The 19,908-nt window shown below is 39.1% G+C and overlaps 1 protein-coding gene across 3 annotated transcripts in view; it reads right to left on the reverse strand.

Annotated features, from left to right (window-relative positions):
* rtn1.S (reticulon 1 S homeolog) overlaps positions 1-19,908 on the reverse strand; it is a 63,691-nt gene continuing 43,783 nt past the window's right edge. The window contains exons 2-7 of one of the 3 annotated variants that reach the window (XM_018232108.2): positions 14,449-14,656; positions 10,915-11,053; positions 7,401-7,470; positions 4,903-4,949; positions 4,759-4,817; positions 1-1,558 (exon numbers count right to left, since the gene is read on the reverse strand). In XM_018232108.2, the coding sequence (XP_018087597.1) occupies positions 1,519-1,558; positions 4,759-4,817; positions 4,903-4,949; positions 7,401-7,470; positions 10,915-11,053; positions 14,449-14,656 (563 nt within the window). In that variant the 3' untranslated portion in view covers positions 1-1,518. 3 annotated transcript variants of the gene reach the window in all.

Raw genomic sequence — 19,908 nt, forward strand, 5'->3', positions numbered from 1 at the left:
TTGGCAATCATTTCACTTTATTCCCATTTGAATTGAAACAATCGATGAGGTACGATACCGTCAGCAGAAAAACACAGTAAATATTTTATCTGTACCAGTGAAAAAGGGACATTTTTTTTTCCGTCTCAGCCTTGAAGTTTGGGCGTCGCTAGGATGTTTTACTCTTAGGGGCAGATTTATCAAAGGTCGTGGTGAATTTTCAAATGAAAAAAATGCGAATTTTTAGTTTTTTTTGTACCAGTGAAAAAAGGACATTTTTTTTTCCGTCTCAGCCTTGAAGTTTGGGCGTCGCTAGGATGTTTTACTCTTAGGGTCAGATTTATCAAAGGTCGAGGTGAATTTTCAAATGATAAAAATTAGAATTTTGAGCTATTTTTGTGTACTTCGACTAGGGAATAGTCCAAATTCTAATCAAATATGAAAAAAATTTGAATATCGAAATTTATCATGTCTCTTTAAAAATTCAACTTCGACTATTCGCCATCTAAAACCTGCCGAATTGCTGTTTTAGCCTATGGGGGACCTCCTAGAACCTGGAGTCATTAGGTGGACTTTGAAAAATCAAAGGTTTTTTTGGGAAAAACTTTGAATCGAATTCGATCCAAATGCGCTATTCCTTCTATTCAAATTCGGCCCTATCCAATCGAAAACGGACCTATTCGACCCAAAAAAAACCTTCGACTTAATTTCGGTTGGTCTTTTTGAATTTCAACTTTTTTTTCAATTCGAAATGCGACCCTTGATAAATATGCCCCTTAGAATTGCAACATTTTCCCGAGCTGAACAAAAAGAGAACCTCGTACGTTTAGTAAGATTTATTTATGCATTCGGGTGTCAAGTACATGAGTGCAAATGTTCAGTCCAGAAGTAATTAATACAAATCGTAATAAATTGAACATACCATACGTGTATATCTGCCTCTCGCTCCCTTAAAACATGAGTACTGCAAGTTTAGTCGTACAAAACGGATAGCGGTACCGCACACTGATTTCACTTTTGTGCTGGAAAACACGAAACATTAGTCTACAGTTCTACGTATATATATATATATATAATAATTGAGATAAATCCAACCAGCGGGTCAGAGACAAAGAAGCAAATTTGTACTATTGCGTCATTGCCCCAAGCAGGAAGCCCAAGCCACGTATCACATTAATTTATAAAAGCGCTGCCGAGAGAAGCAGAAAAAACACTAAAAATAAAAATGGTGGGGGGGGGGAAATCAAATGTTACATAGGCTTCCAATGTCATGCATTTTATAGCAACACAAGAAGAACACAACTAGTACACGTTTGAATCTCTTCACTATACTCGAGTGTCTGACGGCTGATTGCAAGTATTTCTAACAGCAGAGGAGCGAGTCTCCAAGAGCTGCTTCGCTTTTTTTTTTTTCAATCTGGATGTTTCTGGGAACACGGTGTGTTAAAAAAAAGAATGGCGCAATAAATTGGAAGTGTAGCTGTTTCCACCTTAGACTTCGAATAATTTACCAACACTTGGATTTATCCCCAGTCCACTTTATTCTTTCTGTTTTGTGCCTGGGATTTTAGCCTGGATCCTGGAATTAAAACAAAGTATAATAAGGTCAGATGTTGAAAGCAGAAAAAAATTCTTTACTGAATCCAATTGGCGAATCCTGAACCAAATCCAAACTAAGGATGCACCGAATCCACTATTTTGGATGAAGTCGAACCTCTGAATCCTTTGCGAAAGATTCAGCTGAATACCGAACCGAATCCGAATTAACATTTGCAAATTAGGGGTGAGAAGGGGAACGCATTTTTGACTTCCTTGTTTTGTGACAAAAAGTCACATGCTTTCCCTACCGTGCCTAATTTGCATATGTAAATTAGGATTCAGATTTGGTTTGGCCGGGGCAGAAGGATTCGGCCAAATCTGAATCCTGCTGAAAAAGGCAGAATCCCAAACTGAATCCTGGATTCGGTGCATCTCCAATACAAACCCTAAAATGTTATCAATTGTGAAAAGTCGCGTGACTTTTGGTCATTTGGATTTGATTTTGCTGAACAATAAGTAACCCATGCAATAAGTGCCATGATTTGACCAAATCCACAGCCAAACCCAGGATTCAGTGCCACTCTATAATAAACAGACCAGTTCCAAAAATGGTAATTACTAATGTACGGTTTCTGACTAAATACTCACAAATACTGTGCACCTATATTATCTGTGTATATGATCTTTTTCATATAATATATATATATAAAAATAAATATTTAACTCCACACTGTTTGTTGGCAACTATTACATTTGGTGGCTTTTTCCTTTTTTATTAGAAGGGCAACATATGTAGGGTCCCCTCTGTCCATGAAACCTTGGGGAAAATACATTTAGGGGCAGCTTTATTAAGAGTCGAAGTGAAAACTTTAATTTGAATTTCCAAATTTTTTATTTGGTCAAAACTCTCAAATTCAAATTGTGAATTATCAAATCTTGATTTGAGTTTTAATTCAAATTTCGAGACTTACCATACTCTGGCCCTTTAAGAACACAAATTTGACTATTTGACCACTTAAAACCTGCCAAATTACTGTATAAGTCAATGGAAAAGGTCCAGGGATCAATTTGGTGATATTTGCAGCCTTCCTGACATTCAAGTTTATTCGGGGAGAAAAACTTTAATCAAGTTTTTTAAATTAAAATCGAGTTTTTCTAATTCAAATCTAATTCAATTTGAGTTTTCGGCTTGATTCAATTCATCCGAGTTGAGAAAATTCGATTTTATTAATACATTTCGATTGGTCGAATTTCGAATTTATGGGAGTTTAAAAAAAAAAAAACTCACATGAACTCGAAATTCGACCCTTGATAAATGTACCTCTTAATGTATTTTATATATGTCTGTATCCAAAAAGATTCCATCTGTGCTGTATTGTTAAAGGAAGGTTTTATTTTTGATGGAAACCTATTATTATCATCACTGGGATTTTGATGTAATTGGGACAATTATAGATATATGTGTTTGATAATTTACTATTACCAGAATATCACTAAACAATGTTCCCTCTAAGGTATGCGCTTGTGCATGCGCACAAAATTCTGAGAACAGCGCACACAACAAATTGTGGTGTTGAATTTTGTGTAAAAACACAGCATTTTGTATTTATTCTGACCTGAGCACACAGTGTTTTAAAAATGCGCACACTAAGGGGATTATTTACTAAACTCCAAATGCAAAAATCACAAAAAATTAGTGATTATTTTATAAAATCGTACTTTTAAAAAAATCACGAATTTTTCGGAATTTATTAAACTAGGGATGCACCGAATCCAGGATTCGGTTCAGGATTCTGGCTTTTTCAGCAGGATTCGGCTGAATCCTTTTGCCTGGCCGAACCGAATTCAAATTTGCATATGTAAATTAGGGGCGGGTACGTGACTTTTCGCCACAAAAGAAATTAGGATAAGGATTTGGTTCGGCCGAATCTTCCACCAAGTTTTCCCTATATTAAACACCGAGGAAGGAAAAGTCTGAATCTGAAAATCCAGCATCTCAGACCTGTCGAAGTTGCATATAAGTCAATGGGAGAAGTCCCAATGATTTTTGATGTGCGCTGGGTTTTTTGCAATACCCGAAGTTTTCAGATATTTTGGGCAAAATTCTAAGTTTTTGGGTGAAAAATCCAAAAAAATCTTGAAAATCGAATGAAAGATCCGAAAAAATCGTGAATATCAGATTTTTCCCACAATTTTTTTTCAGGAAAGTGTATTAATAAATAAGCCCAAAAAACCCGTGCGGATTTGGGCGGAGTATTTTTCAGAAAATATTGACATAAATTCCCTAAGGGGTTATTTACTAAACTCCGAATGTAAAAATCACAAACAAATTGTGATTTTTTTTTTTTTTAAATAAAATTGGACTTTTGAAAAAAATCACAAATTTTTTGGAATTTATTAAACCTAGAGGATGGAAAAGTCTGAAACTGAAAATCCAGCATCACAGATCTGTCAAGGTTGCATATAAATCAATGGTAGAAATCCCAATGATTTTTTTATTTTTCTGGCAATACCCCGAAGTTTTCGGATATTTCGGGCAAAAATCTAAGTTTTTGGGTGAAAAAATTGGATGAAAAATCTGAAAAAATCATGAAAATCCTGTTGAGGTTGCATATAAGTCAATGGTAGAAGTCCCAAATTTTTTTTGATGTGCGCTGGGTTTTTGGAAATGCCCTGATATTTTGGGCAAAAATTGGATGAAAATTCTGAAGAAAACATGAAAATCGGATTTTTCACGATTTTCCCCACGAAAACGTTTTCAGGAAAATGTATTAATATATAAGCACAAAAAAATGTGCAGATTTGGTAGAAGTTTTAACCAGAATATATTGAGATTTTATAATTTTTCAAATTTTTCAGAATTTATTAAACCCTGAGGAAGGGAAAAGACTGAATCTGAAAATCCGGCATCTCAGACCTGTCGAGGTTGCATATAAGTCAATGGTACAGGTCCCAATGATTTTTTTTTAAAAAAAAAAACCGTGAAAATCTGATTTTTCACGATTTTTTCCGGCAAACAAAATTTTCTGAAAGTGTAATAATAAATAAGCCCAAAAAACCCATACGGATTTGGTCAGAGTTTTTTTCAGAAAATATTGAGACAAATTCGGACTTTGATGAATAACCCCCTAAATATTTATTTTCTACACATAGCTAGGAAGAATTAGAGGGAACATTGTACTAAATTATATCAGATCTCATTCCAGCTCTATAAAACGACTATTAAATTTGCAAACTTACTTGGTCACAATGATGTTCATATTTGTCCGCACAAGTCCCAGGTACTGATCAATCTGTGCCTGAAAAAGTGCAAATAGAAAGTTTACTCTTTGTGGGTGTGGCTTATGGTCAGGTATTTATTTATCGGACATGACTATTGCTTACCTGATACTTGTCGTATACAACTGGGAGAGAAAACATGGATACAACCGCTGTAAAAAACATACAAGTAAAGTTATAATTGAATATAAATAACGTTTCGTGAATTTTTTGCCATTTTGCAAACTTCGAGGTAGATTCACGAATTTTTCAGCAAAGCGAAACACCCCAAAATTCGCCCATCACTATACACAAATATGTATTTTATATTTGTCAAATAAAGTAAGAGTGACTAGGCCGCATGTTTCAGACACTTATCACTATGACATGGGGCAGGAGCAAAAAAAGAGGCTGATTATCATCCCTGTCCAGAAGTAGATTGAAGCAGTAAATGCAGCTACTTCATTACAGGGATGAGGTTACTTTAGATATTTTATTATAAATAAGTCGTGGAACTGGTCTTTACCTTTTTCTAATTATTTGCGTCTTTACGGCCTCTCTCCAAGTTGACATTTAACATTACATCTGATTGGCAGGGTCAGTGGCTCTACCAATCAAAAGGCATTGTACCTGCGAGGCTAGATTATTATTCTTACTAATTCTTGTTTATCATGTATCTTTCTACTTAAACCATCCCCACTATATCTGTTATTCAAGCCAGTACTTACTTGGGATCTATGGTCGAAATCTATAATTTTCCTAGGCTTTGGGGAATGATTAAAATGCTATTTGTAATTGCAATGCATTTTTTTTTACAGGTTTTGATGCTCTAATAGCCATTACCTTGCCTGTCAATGTATTCCCCCACAATCCACTCAGTTCACTTGTACAGAAAATCTTCACTGCCAGCGGCTGTCTCTTCTGCCTGACCCGCCCACCCACCAATAAAAAACAGTAGGCGTTCTTCAGAGCGATCTCCTTGGTCTCGCTCGCTGGAATGCTGGGACGCACATACATAGGGCTGGTAGTGAGGCACGAGCACACAATGACCCGGCATCTTTAAAAATAATCGCCTACTGTTTTTTATTGGTGGGTCGGCGGGTCAGGCAGAAGAGAGCAGAAGCCGCAGGCCCTGAAGCAGTGATGTACGGCCGGCCCATTAACCATGGGTTGGTCTGACCTCCTTTTCGCGCATGGCAGGCGGGTGCGGATTGAGCTCTTCTCCTGCTCTCCCGCCCCTCTCTCTGCCACCTTCAAATGCCGGCTTCGAAATTCCAGTTGTATAGCCTTGCGCCTGCTCGTCCAGCCCCTTTTGTGACCATCGGCAGGGCGAGTCGAACCTGGAAGTCACATGCGGGCGGGCGCGGGCTGAGGGAGGGCGGTTTAGGGTTGGGTCAGGAAAAACCCGACCTGTACATCACTGCCCTGAAGGTTTTCTGTACAAGTGAACTGAGCCGAATGTGGGAGAATACATTGACAGGCAGGGTCGAACTGGGCCGGTGGGACACCAGGATAAAACCCGGTGGGCCAACAGCCCTCATGGGCCCCCGCCAGCCCAGACCCACTCACTGCTGGCAGAGACTTGCTGCTTGCTGATCTCCTCCCCAACCGCATGAAGAAATAGCGCGTACTGAAGAAGGTACGCACTGTGAGGGGAAGGGCACATAGTGCGCAGAGGGATTTGTTAGCAGGCCCCGAGTGCACAGAGGGATTTGCAGCAGGGCCCATGCGGGTGCCAAGGGGGGGGGAATCTGGGGCCCGTGCGGGTGACGGAGGGGGGGTCAGAGGCCTGTGCAGTTGATGGAGGGTGGTCAGAGGCCCGTGCAGGTGATGGACAGAGGGTCAGAGGCCCGTACGGGTGACGGAGGGCGGGTCAGATGCCCCTGTGGGGGATGGATGGGGGGTTGGAGGCCTGTGCAGGTGATGGATGGGGGTCGGGGACCTAAGGGGTGAGGGCCACAGATGTGGCAGCCCCTGTAGGCCCGCCCCTCCCCAGTCCAACACTGTTGATAGGCAAGGTAATGGCTATTAGAGCATCAAAACCAGTAAAAAAAATGCATTGCAATTACAAATAGCATTATAATCATTCCCCAAAGCCTAGGAAAGATTATAGATTTCGACCATAGATCCCCTTTAACATATAGATTCACTAGAATATACAGAAGGTAGGACTGGTATAAGCAAAATGTAAACATTTATCATTATGTAACTATTTCTAACATTTTGTCCTGCATATTGGCTTTGAAACTGCTTTAATTGCTAGGCTTCAACTGGTCCAAGCAACCAGGCATATGCACCATCAAGTGCAAGGAAATTTGTTAAAAATGAAGATTGCCTATTTCCATACAAGAGATAAAAATATAGGTATGTAACAGCCTAAAGTGCATTTGAATGACTGGTTATTGGACATGAATTAAGAAAGAAGTTCACAGGCACTCAGGTAATGCTAGCAGGGTGAGACCCTTGCTTTAAATTTATCTAAATAAATTTAAAGCAGTGAACTTCTTTCTTTGTATTGTTGAGGGGTTGGCTGATCCCCCGTTTTGCTGGGCACCAGGGATTCAAGTTCCAGGAGGGCCAGGGTGTGCGTTTGCAAGTTGGATAATCTATTTGACATGAATTACCCATGATAAGAAGTGTGAGTCCGTTGAAGAGAGCTCCAACATATGTCAGTAGCCACATTAGGACAGCAAACTGGAAAACAAACACAAGGCACAAAGATGTTATTAGTAGGAGCAAAAAAAATCACTGCAATGAAAACCTTATATTTGTTACTCCAGAAAACATGCCATATTTTAAAAGAACTGAAAATATAAAAAACATTCTTATTTCTTAGTAATAAAAAAAGCTTAAAGGGGAAAGAATGAGTTTTATAGATCAGCTGCTCCCAAGAGCAATACAGCCCTGATCCTTTGAGTAAAGGTGGCCATACACGGATAGATCCGCTCGTTTGGCGATGTCGCCAAACGAGCGGATCTCCCTCCGATATGCCCACCTTGAGGTGGGCAATATCGGGCTGATCCGATCGTGGGCCCTAGGGCCCAACGATCGGATCCTAGCGCTCGCAAACGGGCGGTCGGATCGCGGTACCGCATCAACGAACAGATGCGGCCGCGATCCGACGGGATTTTTAACCCCATCCGATCGAGATCTGGCCGACTTTCGGCCAGATCTCGATCGGGGAAGCCCGTCGGGGGCCCCCATACACGGGCCAATAAGCTGCCGACACAGTCTGTCGGCAGCTTTTATCGGTCCGTGTATGGCCACCTTAAAGCAGTGAGAATGACATCACTATGTCTGACCTCATCGCCTGTCCCTGGGCCCCTGACTCTTGCATGCGATTTGCATTGGGAGAAAACTTAAAATGCATTTGTAATTGTTTCACGTTTGATAAATGTATCAAATTGTTGAACTCTTTTCTGATCATCAGGAAAATTCCGTGATAGGAATGTTATGATGCATATGGGTATCCATCTGGATTTAAAAAAGTCTATATGCACAGGATAAATAGTGGATAACGGATAACACCATTATGTTCTACAGATCTTATCTGCTGTGTAACCTGAGCCTTTTTTCCTTTGAATGGCTGCCCCCATTGCTACACAGCAGCTTGTTTATATAAACTATAGTAGTACTTATCTGTTATCTACTGTGTATCCTGTGCTTGAATGGCTGCCCCCATGGCTACACAGCAGCTTGTTTATATAAACTATAGTAGAACTTATCTGTTATCTACTGTGTATCCTGTGCTTGAATGGCTGCCCCCATGGCTACACAGCAGCTTGTTTATATAAACTATAGTAGAACTCATCTGTTATCTACTGTGTATCCTGTGCTTGAATGGCTGCCCCCATGGCTACCCAGCAGCTTGTTTATATAAACTATAGTAGTACTTATCTGTTATCTACTGTGTATCCTGTGCTTGAATGGCTGCCCCCATGGCTACCCAGCAGCTTGTTTATATAAACTATAGTAGTGTTTTGGAAGCAAACACAACAGTTTTACCAGTGCAGGGCAACAGTACATTATATTTTTATTAATTTAAAAATTTCATTTTTTTGATGTTACTGTTCCTTTAATCTTTTTAAATATATGTCGCCACTAGAAAACTCACTGTTTCCTAAATTCATGGGAATTCTTGAGACTCGGTTATAGATCAGGCAACTTTACAGCAGCAGCAATCTGGCTTGAAAGTGCCAGAAGGCAGTTGCATCTGACGGTGGTATGTGGCAGTTTACCAGGGGTAAATTTTTTTCTGGTTCTTTATACGGTGCACTGGTCCAGGGTCTAAGGAAAGCGATTATAATCACTGGGTGGGGTCCTAAAAACTGACGGGGATTTTGCCTCTGTTTCACCTTTAGGAATATGATTTTTTATCATTCAGTAATGGACTTGAAAACACAATATTGTTTTTTCATTTGATTTAAAAGGCCATTCTAAAACACAACACTACATACATAACTAGTGATGGGCGAATAAATTCCGGGACACAAATTTGCAGCGAATTTCCACTTTTTGACGCAAGTGAATTAATTTGCTAAACTGTGGCTGGCAAAAAATCTGCTGCTTCAAAATAAATTGTCACGCATAAAAATTGGCGCGTGCATAAAAATGGTTGCTCTGCAAAATTATTCGGATGCCCATTGACTTTAATGAATTTGGACCAAATAGTCGCGCATATAAAAATTGTCGCTCAAATGCCTGAATCTGCAGGGGTAAGTAAAGCGTTAGGGGCATTTGCCCGGGGTAACACTTAGACTGGGGGGAGGAGGTAGAAAGGTCTATGTAGGGTAGGGGGGTAGGGTGTTTTTTTAAGTTTAGGGTTGAATTCTCCTTTAAAGGGATACTGTAATGGGAAAAAAAATTTTTTCAAAATGAATCAGTTAATAGTGCTGCTCCAGCAGAATTCTGCACTGAAATCCATTTGTCAAAAGAGCAAACAGACTTTTTTATATTCAATTTTGAAATCTGACATGGGCCTAGACATTTTGTCAATTTCCCAGCTGCCCCTGGTCATGTGACTTGTGCCTGCACTTTAGGAGAGAAATGCTTTCTGGCAGGCGGCTGTTTTTCCTTATCAATGTAACTGAATGTGTCTCAGTGGGACATGGGTTTTTACTATTGAGTGTTGTTCTTAGATCTACCAGGCAGCTGTTATCTTGTGTTAGGGAGCTGCTATCTGGTAACCTTCCCATTGTTCTTTTGTTTGGCTGCTGGGGGGGGGGGAAGGGAGTGGGGTGATATCACCCCAACTTGCAGTACAGCAGTAAAGAGTGATTGAAGTTTATCAGAGCACAAGTCACATGACTCGGGGCAGCTGGGAAATTGACAAAATGTCTAGCCCCATGTCAGATTTCAAAATTGAATATAAAAAAATCTGTTTGCTCTTTTGAGAAATTGATTTCAGTGCAGAATTCTGCTGGAGCAGCACTATTTACTGATTCATTTAGCAAAAAAAAATTTTTCCCATGACAGTATCCCTTTAGGGCTGGGACACACTGGGCGATTTGGGGAGATTTAGTCGCCTGGCGACTAATCGCCGCGACTTTCCACGACCAATCTTCCCCGAATGCCTCCCCTCGCTCTGCGCCTGGCTAAAATGAAAAACCGCCTGCGCTAATCACACGCGGCGATTCGTTTTCCGAAGTCGCCCGAAGTTTCCTCGTGAGGCAACTTCGGGCGACTTCGGAAAACGAATCGCCGCGTGTGATTAGCGCAGGCGATTTTTCATTTTAGCCAGGCGCAGAGCGAGGGGAGGCATTCGGGGAGAAAAGTCGCGGTGATTAGTCGCCAGGCGACTAAATCTCCCCAAATCGCCCAGTGTGTCCCAGCCCTTAAGCAATGCTTTATTTTTTCTGATCTTTAGTTTCTAAATAATTAGACAGTGCTTTGCTACATTTGTTTACTAACCAAGTATAAATGTTTGCTAAAACAAATGTATTTTTTCTAATAGGTATAGTGCGGTGTACTCAAATCATCCAACAATAATAACACAAGTCACAAGCATTATAGATAGCAGATCCATAGCTGCAGCAAGAAATGCATGCCACAATCAATTTTAGAAGTAACATAAAGAAGGTTTACAATAATTTAGCTTTCTAAAGATTAATTAATGTACTCATTACACAAGAACCTTACTTTCAGTGAATCCACCAGATCCTGTACTAGGAAAAGTCTTCTCAACTCCTTTGCAATGCTGTTTGTGTATAGTTGAAAGCATCCCGTGTACTTCTGGATTTGTTCTTGAGACAGAGAAATTTCAATATCCAAGTAGCTCCTGTGTAGACAAAGAAAGAGCATTAATGTTTTTCCTACATCAGGAGGCCACGGACATTGCAGGATCCTTAACTACTCTATTTGTTTTGCTTTATTTATTACAGGAAAACCATTATCTGAAAACCTGTTATCCAGAAAGCTCTGAGTTACAGAAGGGCCATTTCCCATAGACTCCATTTTATCCAAATAATCAAAATGTGTAAAAATGATTTCCTTTTTCTCTGTTATAATAAAACAGTACCTTGTACTTGATCCAAACTAAGATATAATTAATGGCCTTTTGGGTTTATTCAATGTTTACATGATTTTCTAGTAGACTTAAGGTATGAAGATCCAAATTACAGAAACATATGTTATCTGGAAAACCCCAGGTTTCATACCTGCATTAATATTCTTTATGTTTATGAAATGCTTTAAAGAGAGTGTTCATTATTTAAATAATCCTTATCCCTGTATAGTTTGCAATCTAATTTATACTAATAATTTCGTGGCATATTTTTCATGGTAGAAAATAAGACATTACAGAAAATGTCCAAATTATTGTAATAGCAGTATGAAATGCAGGCTTCTGCGGATATGATAGAACCAGTTATTTGGCCTCTTACATATCACACTTGAATAACGGATTGTCTGCATTTGTGGAGGAAGGCTTTACAGCTCCATCAGAAAACATGTTTTTTTCAAAATGAATCAGTTAATAGTGCTACTCCAGCAGAATTCTGCACTGAAATCCATTTCTCAAAAGAGCAAACAGATTTTTTTATATTCAATTTTGAAATCTGATATGGGGCTAGACATTTTGTCAATTTCCCAGCTGCCCCTGGTCATGTGACTTGTGCCTGCACTTTAGGAGAGAAATGCTTTCTGGCAGGCTGCTGTTTTTCCTTCTCAATGTAACTGAATGTGTTTCAGTGGGACATGGGTTTTTACTATTGAGTGTTGTTCTTAGATCTACCAGGCAGCTGTTATCTTGTGTTAGGGAGCTGCTATCTGGTTACCTTCCCATTGTTCTTTTGTTTGGCTGCTGGGGGGGGGGGAAGGGAGGGGGTGATATCACTCCAACTTGCAGTACAGCAGTAAAGAGTGATTGAAGTTTATCAGAGCACAAGTCACATGACTCGGGGCAGCTGGGAAATTGACAATATGTCTAGCCCAGGGGTCAGCAACCTTTACTATCAAAAGAGCCATTTAGCCCCCTCTTCCACTAAAGATAAATAGTCTGGAGCCGCAAAACATAACACGGCTTATTAACTTTAAAAAGTTTTAACCTTTTTTTAATTTTAACTGTTAAAACAACAGAATACAACAAACAGAAGTGCAGTGTGTATGTGTAGGCCTACTTTGAAATAAATAAACTCAGAATAGCCCTATTAAATGCTAGTGTTCTCATCTGTTTAGTGTGACTTCTGTTTCTGAAGCTCCATGCTGATCTTGAGTGTGTGACTGCGGTAAGGACCATGATGAATCATTTTGCTGCAGCTCGGTCTTGCCTGTAACTCCTGGGATTTCTATACAGCCCTCTCACCTGATGGCGAATGCCTGAGTGTGTGACCGCGGTAAGCGAACCATTAGCTTACCGCGGTCGCACACTCAAGAAGCCACCATCAGGTGCGAGGGCTGTATAGACGACATGACAGGCAAAGCCTCAAGACTGAGCCACAGCAAGCAGGCTGAAGAGCCGCATGAGGCTCCGGAGCCGCAGGTTGCCTACCCCTGGTCTAGCCCCATGTCAGATTTCAAAATTGAATTTAAAAAAATCTGTTTGCTCTTTTGAGAAATGGATTTCAGTGCAGAATTCTGCTGGAGCAGCACTATTAACTGATTCATTTTGAAAATGACAGTATCCCTTTAAAGTCCCAGGGTATCTGCATAATTAATTGAGTACTGTCATGTTGATTATTCCTCTCTTAATATGCTTTTAGTATGAGGTTCCATCAGTGACCCAGCATATCAAATCCATATCCCTTGTTTATATCCCACAGAAAAATCAGGAACCTTAACTATTCTATTTGTTTTGCTTTATTTATTACAGGAAAACCTGGAAACCCGTTATCCAGAAAGCTCCGAATTACAAAAAGGCAGTCTCCCATAGACTTCAGAGACTTCTCCTTATAGCTACCTATAATATTTTCTATGGGGTATGTACTATTATGCAATACAAAACAATAAAACCTTTAATAAGCAGGATTCAAGTAACAGGTAACAACTGACATAAGCATTTCATGGGTGCCTGATGCTTGACTGGCCCTAATAGGGTAAGAATGTGAAAAGAAAATGTTAGTAGCATTAGTAGTTACTGAAAACTAGGTCAGCGTGCTTACTAATCAGACTTAAATCCATCTTAGTTTTTTATTCTTGTTTATTTAAAGGGGAAGTAAAGTCTAAATTAGAATAAGGCTAATTTAATTTAATATAATGGAGTCTATGGAAGACGCCTTACCATAATTCGGAGCTTTCTGGATAATGGGTTTCCAGATAACGGATGCGGGGTCGGACTGGGCCCCCGCGCACAGGGGGGCAGCAGTAGTGATGGAGGAATTTGCAGCGTCAAAAAAAATTGTTGCGTGCATAAAAATTGTCAGAATTGACTTTAATACATTTGGACCAAATGTATATGGTGTATAAAAATTGTCTCGCGTCAAAATTATTTTGACACCCATTGATTTTAATGTGTGATTTTTTTCACCACTTCTCGAATTCCGCTGTAAATTTGTGAATTTTTCGGCATCACTAGGCAGCAGCCCTGGTGGGCCTCAGGCTCCCAAGTCCGACTCTGAATGGACCCCATAACTGCAGCAATAGCTATATAGTAAAATAAAAGGATATTTTACTAGTTACTGAGCAGTTTCATGACCATATAAAAACACGAGGCCGAAGGCCGAGTGTTTTTATACAGGTCATGGAACTCCGAGCTAACTTCTAATATCCTCATATTTTGCAACTGTGGGTACTTTATTTATTATAATACACACGTTTCAGTGAGTCATGTGACAGAAATGACATCAGAACTCACCGTTTATAACTGATGACATCAGAACTCACCGTTTATAAGGATATAATTTACAAGATATTCATGGCTTTTGTGTATTATATGTATATATATATATATATATATATATATATATATATATATAAAATCATACCAGTGAGGTTGGGAAGGTGCTGATAAGTATTTGTAATAATATTTTGTTGCTAAGGAAAAAACACCATTAACCATTCCTCCATTCAATGAAACTGCTCTAAATGTGATGCTGCTAAGCTTGGTCTATCAGCCTAATGTAAAGGGCAAGGTTGGGAAGAATATACAGTATAAGCATCTTTATAAGAAAGAATGATTATAAGAAATAAAATCTGATTGCAGGTAGAAGTCGAAAAGAAATATAAGAGGCCACTCACTTGAAAGGATGTCCCTCATCAGTTTTCTGTACAGCTTGTAAGACTGACTTGTAAATTCTGAAGCTGATTGTGGCTGAAAGAGCAGCAAGTGCTAAGTATGCTATGACGCTGACAACACTGAACAGTGTCAGAGAGAAGAGCATCAGTAGGATACTTCCAAAGACAATTCCAGTCTGCTTGACATCTCGCCAATATAATAAGTCAATTGCTGCAGAGAAAGCAGAAACAAGAGAAATATTTACAATTATTTGTTCTAATTATTTTATGTTACACTTTTTACACTCTAATGGCATATAAATCATATAAGAAATAGTAAATGCTACAAGTATAGGTGTCACGGCCGGCACCCAACACCAGAACAGGTGCCAAGTACCCTGGTCTCGGCTCGGCTTCACCAGTAGTGTGACCACCGTTGGGCTTCGGGAGGAGCCCTCAGCTTACTTGGGTGCCACCTGGACTTAACGAGGGGTACAAGGCGAGATGTTCTGGCTGGCAGAGGGGCACGGCAGGTAGATAGTCCTTTGGGCCGAAGGTCACGGTATAAATGGAGCAGGCAAGAGAATCGTCAGACAGGCTGGGTCGAGGCAGGCAAGGGTCAAAACCGGGTAATCAAACAGATGGGGTCAGGCAGAAAGAGTAGTCGAGATGCAGGCAAAAGTCAGGATTCGGATATCAGAATTGTCAGGAACAGGCAGGGATCAAAAACCAGATTAACAGACTAAAGTTACACAGGAACAGATAGCACAAGGCTTCAGGAACCACAGAAACAAGTTTCTATCACGGGCACTGGCTGGGAGACAGAATGGGCCTTATATAGGTTCAAATTTCGCGCCAAACGGGCGTCAAAAACGTGCCTGCACCTTTAAGAGGCGCGCAGGCGCCCCCATCGCAAAGGTATTGTTACAATAGGATACTTCAGCACAGGGTCACTTTTCTAAGATTTAGGGGTAAATTTACCAATGAGTGAAGTTAGAGATCTCCACAGCCCGCTAGAGTGAAATTCCGCCACTCTCCATTTATTTCTATGGCATTTTGAAAGGTATATATTTTGAGTATTCTACAGATGAAATATAATACGTGAAATATAATATCTTGTGATTTTAGTGAGATAATGTTCCTCCCTGTTTCACTGTCTCACTATGCCAAAAACATCAAGGAAAACCAAAGATTCCAGGTAGAAGTAGGTAATAAAAATGTAAAAAATAATAATTTAATTAAAATAAAATAAAATGTAGGCTGTTTTTCATTGGGCCATACAACTGATGTTATACAATATAACTGATGTATTAATTTGTATCAAGTGGGTAAAGCCATAAAAACTTCTATAAGAGCTATCTGAATGTTGCACAGATGTGCATTGTAGAACCCAAAATATCCCCAATAAAAGAAGGAGAGCAAGTTTTGGTTGTATAAAAAACATGTGTACTGCCCAACAGAGCCTCCTGTAGGCTGCCAGTCCACATAGTGGCTACCAATAGCCAATCTTAGCACTTATTTGGCACCCCATTGGTCTTTTTCATGTTTGTGTTGTTATCCAACTCTTTTTACATTTTAATGTGGCTCACAGGTGAAAAAGGCTGGGGACCCCGGAACTAGAGAGACCTTTTATACTTTTATATGTATATTTCCTTTTTCTATACTTTAAATGAGCAATTAAAATAAATGGGATGGAAATGTAATAATGGACATTTTCACATACCGCCGTAGCAAAAGCTGTTAACCTGTGGGGAGCATTGGTATTTTTGTAAAGTTGAAGCAGGCGTTTTCTACAATAAAATTATATTTCGGCTTTAATCATGCAACGGTGCTGCCCCTCATATTTCCTTTCTTTTGTATAATGTTCCCTGTGTTCTTTTACCCAGCAGCTTTTTCATTCTGTTCTGCTTTGAATTGCATCGCTTTGGCACTGGGCACCATGTTGTGTTTTATTATATAGCTTATTTTACTTTTTTATTTCAAAGTTTCCTAAATGTCAAAGGCCATAAGCCTATGGAGGAGATGGCATATGATGAGAGATATGACAAGTAGTAAAATGCCAAATATATAGTGAATAAAGTACCCCCTCTTGTAAAATATAAGGATATTATAAGTTACCGAGGAGTTTCATGACCATGTTTTTATACAGGTCATGGAACTCCGAGGTAACTTCTAATATCCTCATATTTTACAACCAGGGGTACTTTATTTATTATAATACAGAAGTTTCAGTGAGTCATGTGACCGAAATTACATCAGAACTCACCGTTTATAACTGATGACATCAGAACTCACCGTTTATAAGGATATAATTTACAAGATATTCATGGCTTTTGTGTATTATATTCAAATATACTATCCTCCCATTTATGAAAGTTGTGATTGAAATATAAGTAAAATGACAGTTTATTTAGTGTCCACCTAAGGAGGAAACCTCACGAAGCACTCCGAGTGCCATCACGCTGGCAATTTAGAGTCTAGCCATCGAGAGGAAGTTTGGGGAGATTAGTCGCCCCGAAGAAGAGGAGATTTCGGGTGACTAATCTCCCCGAATCTGAGCGTGTATCTCTGCCCTAATGGGGCTTCTGGATTCCCACTCCAGCTCTCAGCTTTGTATCCTGTGTCCAGTCCAGCTAACTACCTCCTGAAATCTTTTTTGAGGTTAGACCAAGCACTTCTTTTTAATTTGTTTTGTGCACCTGCAATTTTGTCTGCTTGAACAGCAGGTACAGGTATACCCTACTTTCGATCTCATTCAGATGGACTTACTTGGTGCACAACCACAACCCACCTATGTGATAGATCTGGGACTTGAAGTCCCTCTGCTTTACATAGTGGGTGCTACAAAGATTCTATGGAAAGAAAAGGGACTTTATGGGAATGATTTACTAAAATTCAATTTCTATTTTTGTTCAGGAATCGTTTATTTCTTCTCAAAAAATTTGTGTTTATTTAGCTCTCTAAAACTCTTAACTCTTATGTTTAAAAAGCACAAAAACACAATTCGATGGGAGCTGCGCTTAACCTATTGGACCTTTTTTTTAACCATTCAGACTTTGAGAGGTTTTCAGATTTTGTTTGCTAGTAATTGCATATATGTATTTTTCAGACTTTTGTATCATTCAGACTTTTTTTTCCATTTATACTTTTTATAATCAGATATTTTATAAAGTTTCATGGCTTTCATGATTGTTTCATTGTGGTAAAGAATTTTATAATTTTTTTTGCATGAAGAGCTGATTAGGCTTTTTTTTACAAGGCATATGTTGTTTGGCAGTTAAAGAGGAACTATCGTGAAAATAAAGATTTAATATAAGCTTCATCATACTGAAATAAGAAATTTTGTAAATACGATCAATTAAATATTCAGCATTGTTTCTGAAATAATCAAGTTTATCTTCACTATTCCTCTCTCAGCATCTGTTTCTCTTCATTCTGTCTTCATGCAGGTGTCAGATATTCATTGACAGTTAGATCCAATATATCTTATAGGGGGGCTCCTTTTGCCTAGAAGATGTATTAGAGCTCGCTCTATTAAAATCACCAGACATCATGTCTCTCTACATGCAGGATTTGTGCAAAAGGCAGTTATTTTGTTAGATTTTGTTTGTACTGGAATCAGTTATTTGAGTGAGCTCTAATTCATCTGCTAGGAAAGGAACCCCCTCTTAAGATATATTGGATCCAACTCCTGCATGAAGAGAGAATGAAGAGAAACAGATGCTGAGAGAGGGATAGTGAAGATAAACTTGATTATTTCAGAAACAATGCAGAAAATCTAATTGATTGTACTTATTGATTGTTTCTTATTTCAGTATGATGAAGCTTATATTACATTTTCATTTTTACAATAGTTCCCCTTTAAGGATTTCTAATTCATGCTAGAATCTGCTTGCCAAACCAGGGGAAATCTGAAATGAAAATAATAGTTCACCAGAAGTATATTAAACCAAGATTTTTCGAAAGCTAGAGTGAGAGTGGGGATGCAAGAAGAAGCATAGCGCTCCATGTGAACCAAGTTAAAGGGATTTTTATGATGTTGTTTTTATTTCTAACTTACACTGCAAATAATTTACTCTACAATATAAAATGTAATTCCTGAACCAGCAAATGTATATATATATATATATATATATATATATATATATTGTATTAGTTGTAATATTGGTGTGTAGGTGCATCTCAGGTCATTTTGCCTGGTCCTGTGCTTTCGGAAAGAGCCAGCACTTTAGGATGGAACTGCTTTCTGGCAGGCTGTTGTTTCTCCTACTCAATGTAACTGAATGTGTCACAGTGGGACATGGATTTTGCTATTGAGTGCTGTTCTTAGATCTACCAGGCAGCTGTTATCTTGTGTTAGGGAGCTGCTATCTGGTTACCTTCCCATTGTTCTGTTGTTAGGCTGCTGGGGGAAAGGGAGGGGGTGATATCATTCCAACTTGCAGTACAGCAGTAAAGGGTGACTGAAGTTTAGTCACATGACTGGGGCAGCTGGGAAACTGGCAATACGTCTAGCCCCATGTCAGATTTTAAAATTAAATATATAAAAAAAACTGTTAAAAAAATCTGTTTGCTCTTTTGAGAAATGGATTTCAGTGCAGAATTCTGCTGGAGCAGCACTATTAACTGATGCGTTTTGAAAAACATTTTTTTTCCATGACAGTATCCCTTCAAATAAAAAAACCTGATAAATTGGATCCAAATATGACAGGCATATGTGAGCAGCCCCCTTAGGTTATGTTATATAGTATTTAAAAGGACCATATAGTGTTTTTGAAAATCAAACTTATAATGTAGGTAATGATGAAAAATGTAACAAGCCTGATTTTAATCTGAGCTAAAATTTGCTCAAAATTTCATACATGAGCTCTGGGGTCTGTATGGTCTCTGTGTTCATCACAAATTAGTGAAGGGCGTGTCCTATCGGGCCTTTCCCAGAAGCACAGTAGGTTGCGAGTAGTTGGTGACAGCTCTGTGTTCATGTAAGGACATATATAGTCTGCTGTTCCCTGTCAGGTCCACCTAGTTGCTGATTGGCTGGTTTCCTGCAGCGTAAGGTGCTGCTCTCCTGCACTGCCTGTAAATCTATGCTGTTAGCAAGGTTTTGGGGGAAAAGTTAATTAAACTAGTTAAAAAAGGGACAATTGCTTCTATTTTTAGAGGGGTATAATGCAGTATTAAATAATTGATTCCTATGCAGTGTCTCTGAAAGAGGTTGAAGCTCTTTTTCTTCTTTGCTTATTATTAAAGGAGAAGGAAAGGCTAAAATGAAGTAAGCTTTATCAGAAAGGTCTCTAAAAATATATCAGTAAACCCTCAAAGTAATGTCCTCTGTCAAAAGAAACAGCACATTTCTTTCCTTCTATTGTGTACTCATGGGCTTCTGTATCAGACTTCCTGTTTTCAGCTTAAACCTCCAGGGCACGGCTTGAGCATGCTCAGTTTGCTCCTCTCCCCCCCCCCACTCCCTTTTCCCCCTCCCTC

The sequence above is a fragment of the Xenopus laevis genome, chromosome 8S, assembly GCF_017654675.1.
Source record: "Xenopus laevis strain J_2021 chromosome 8S, Xenopus_laevis_v10.1, whole genome shotgun sequence".
Classification (NCBI taxonomy): Eukaryota; Metazoa; Chordata; class Amphibia; order Anura; family Pipidae; genus Xenopus; species Xenopus laevis.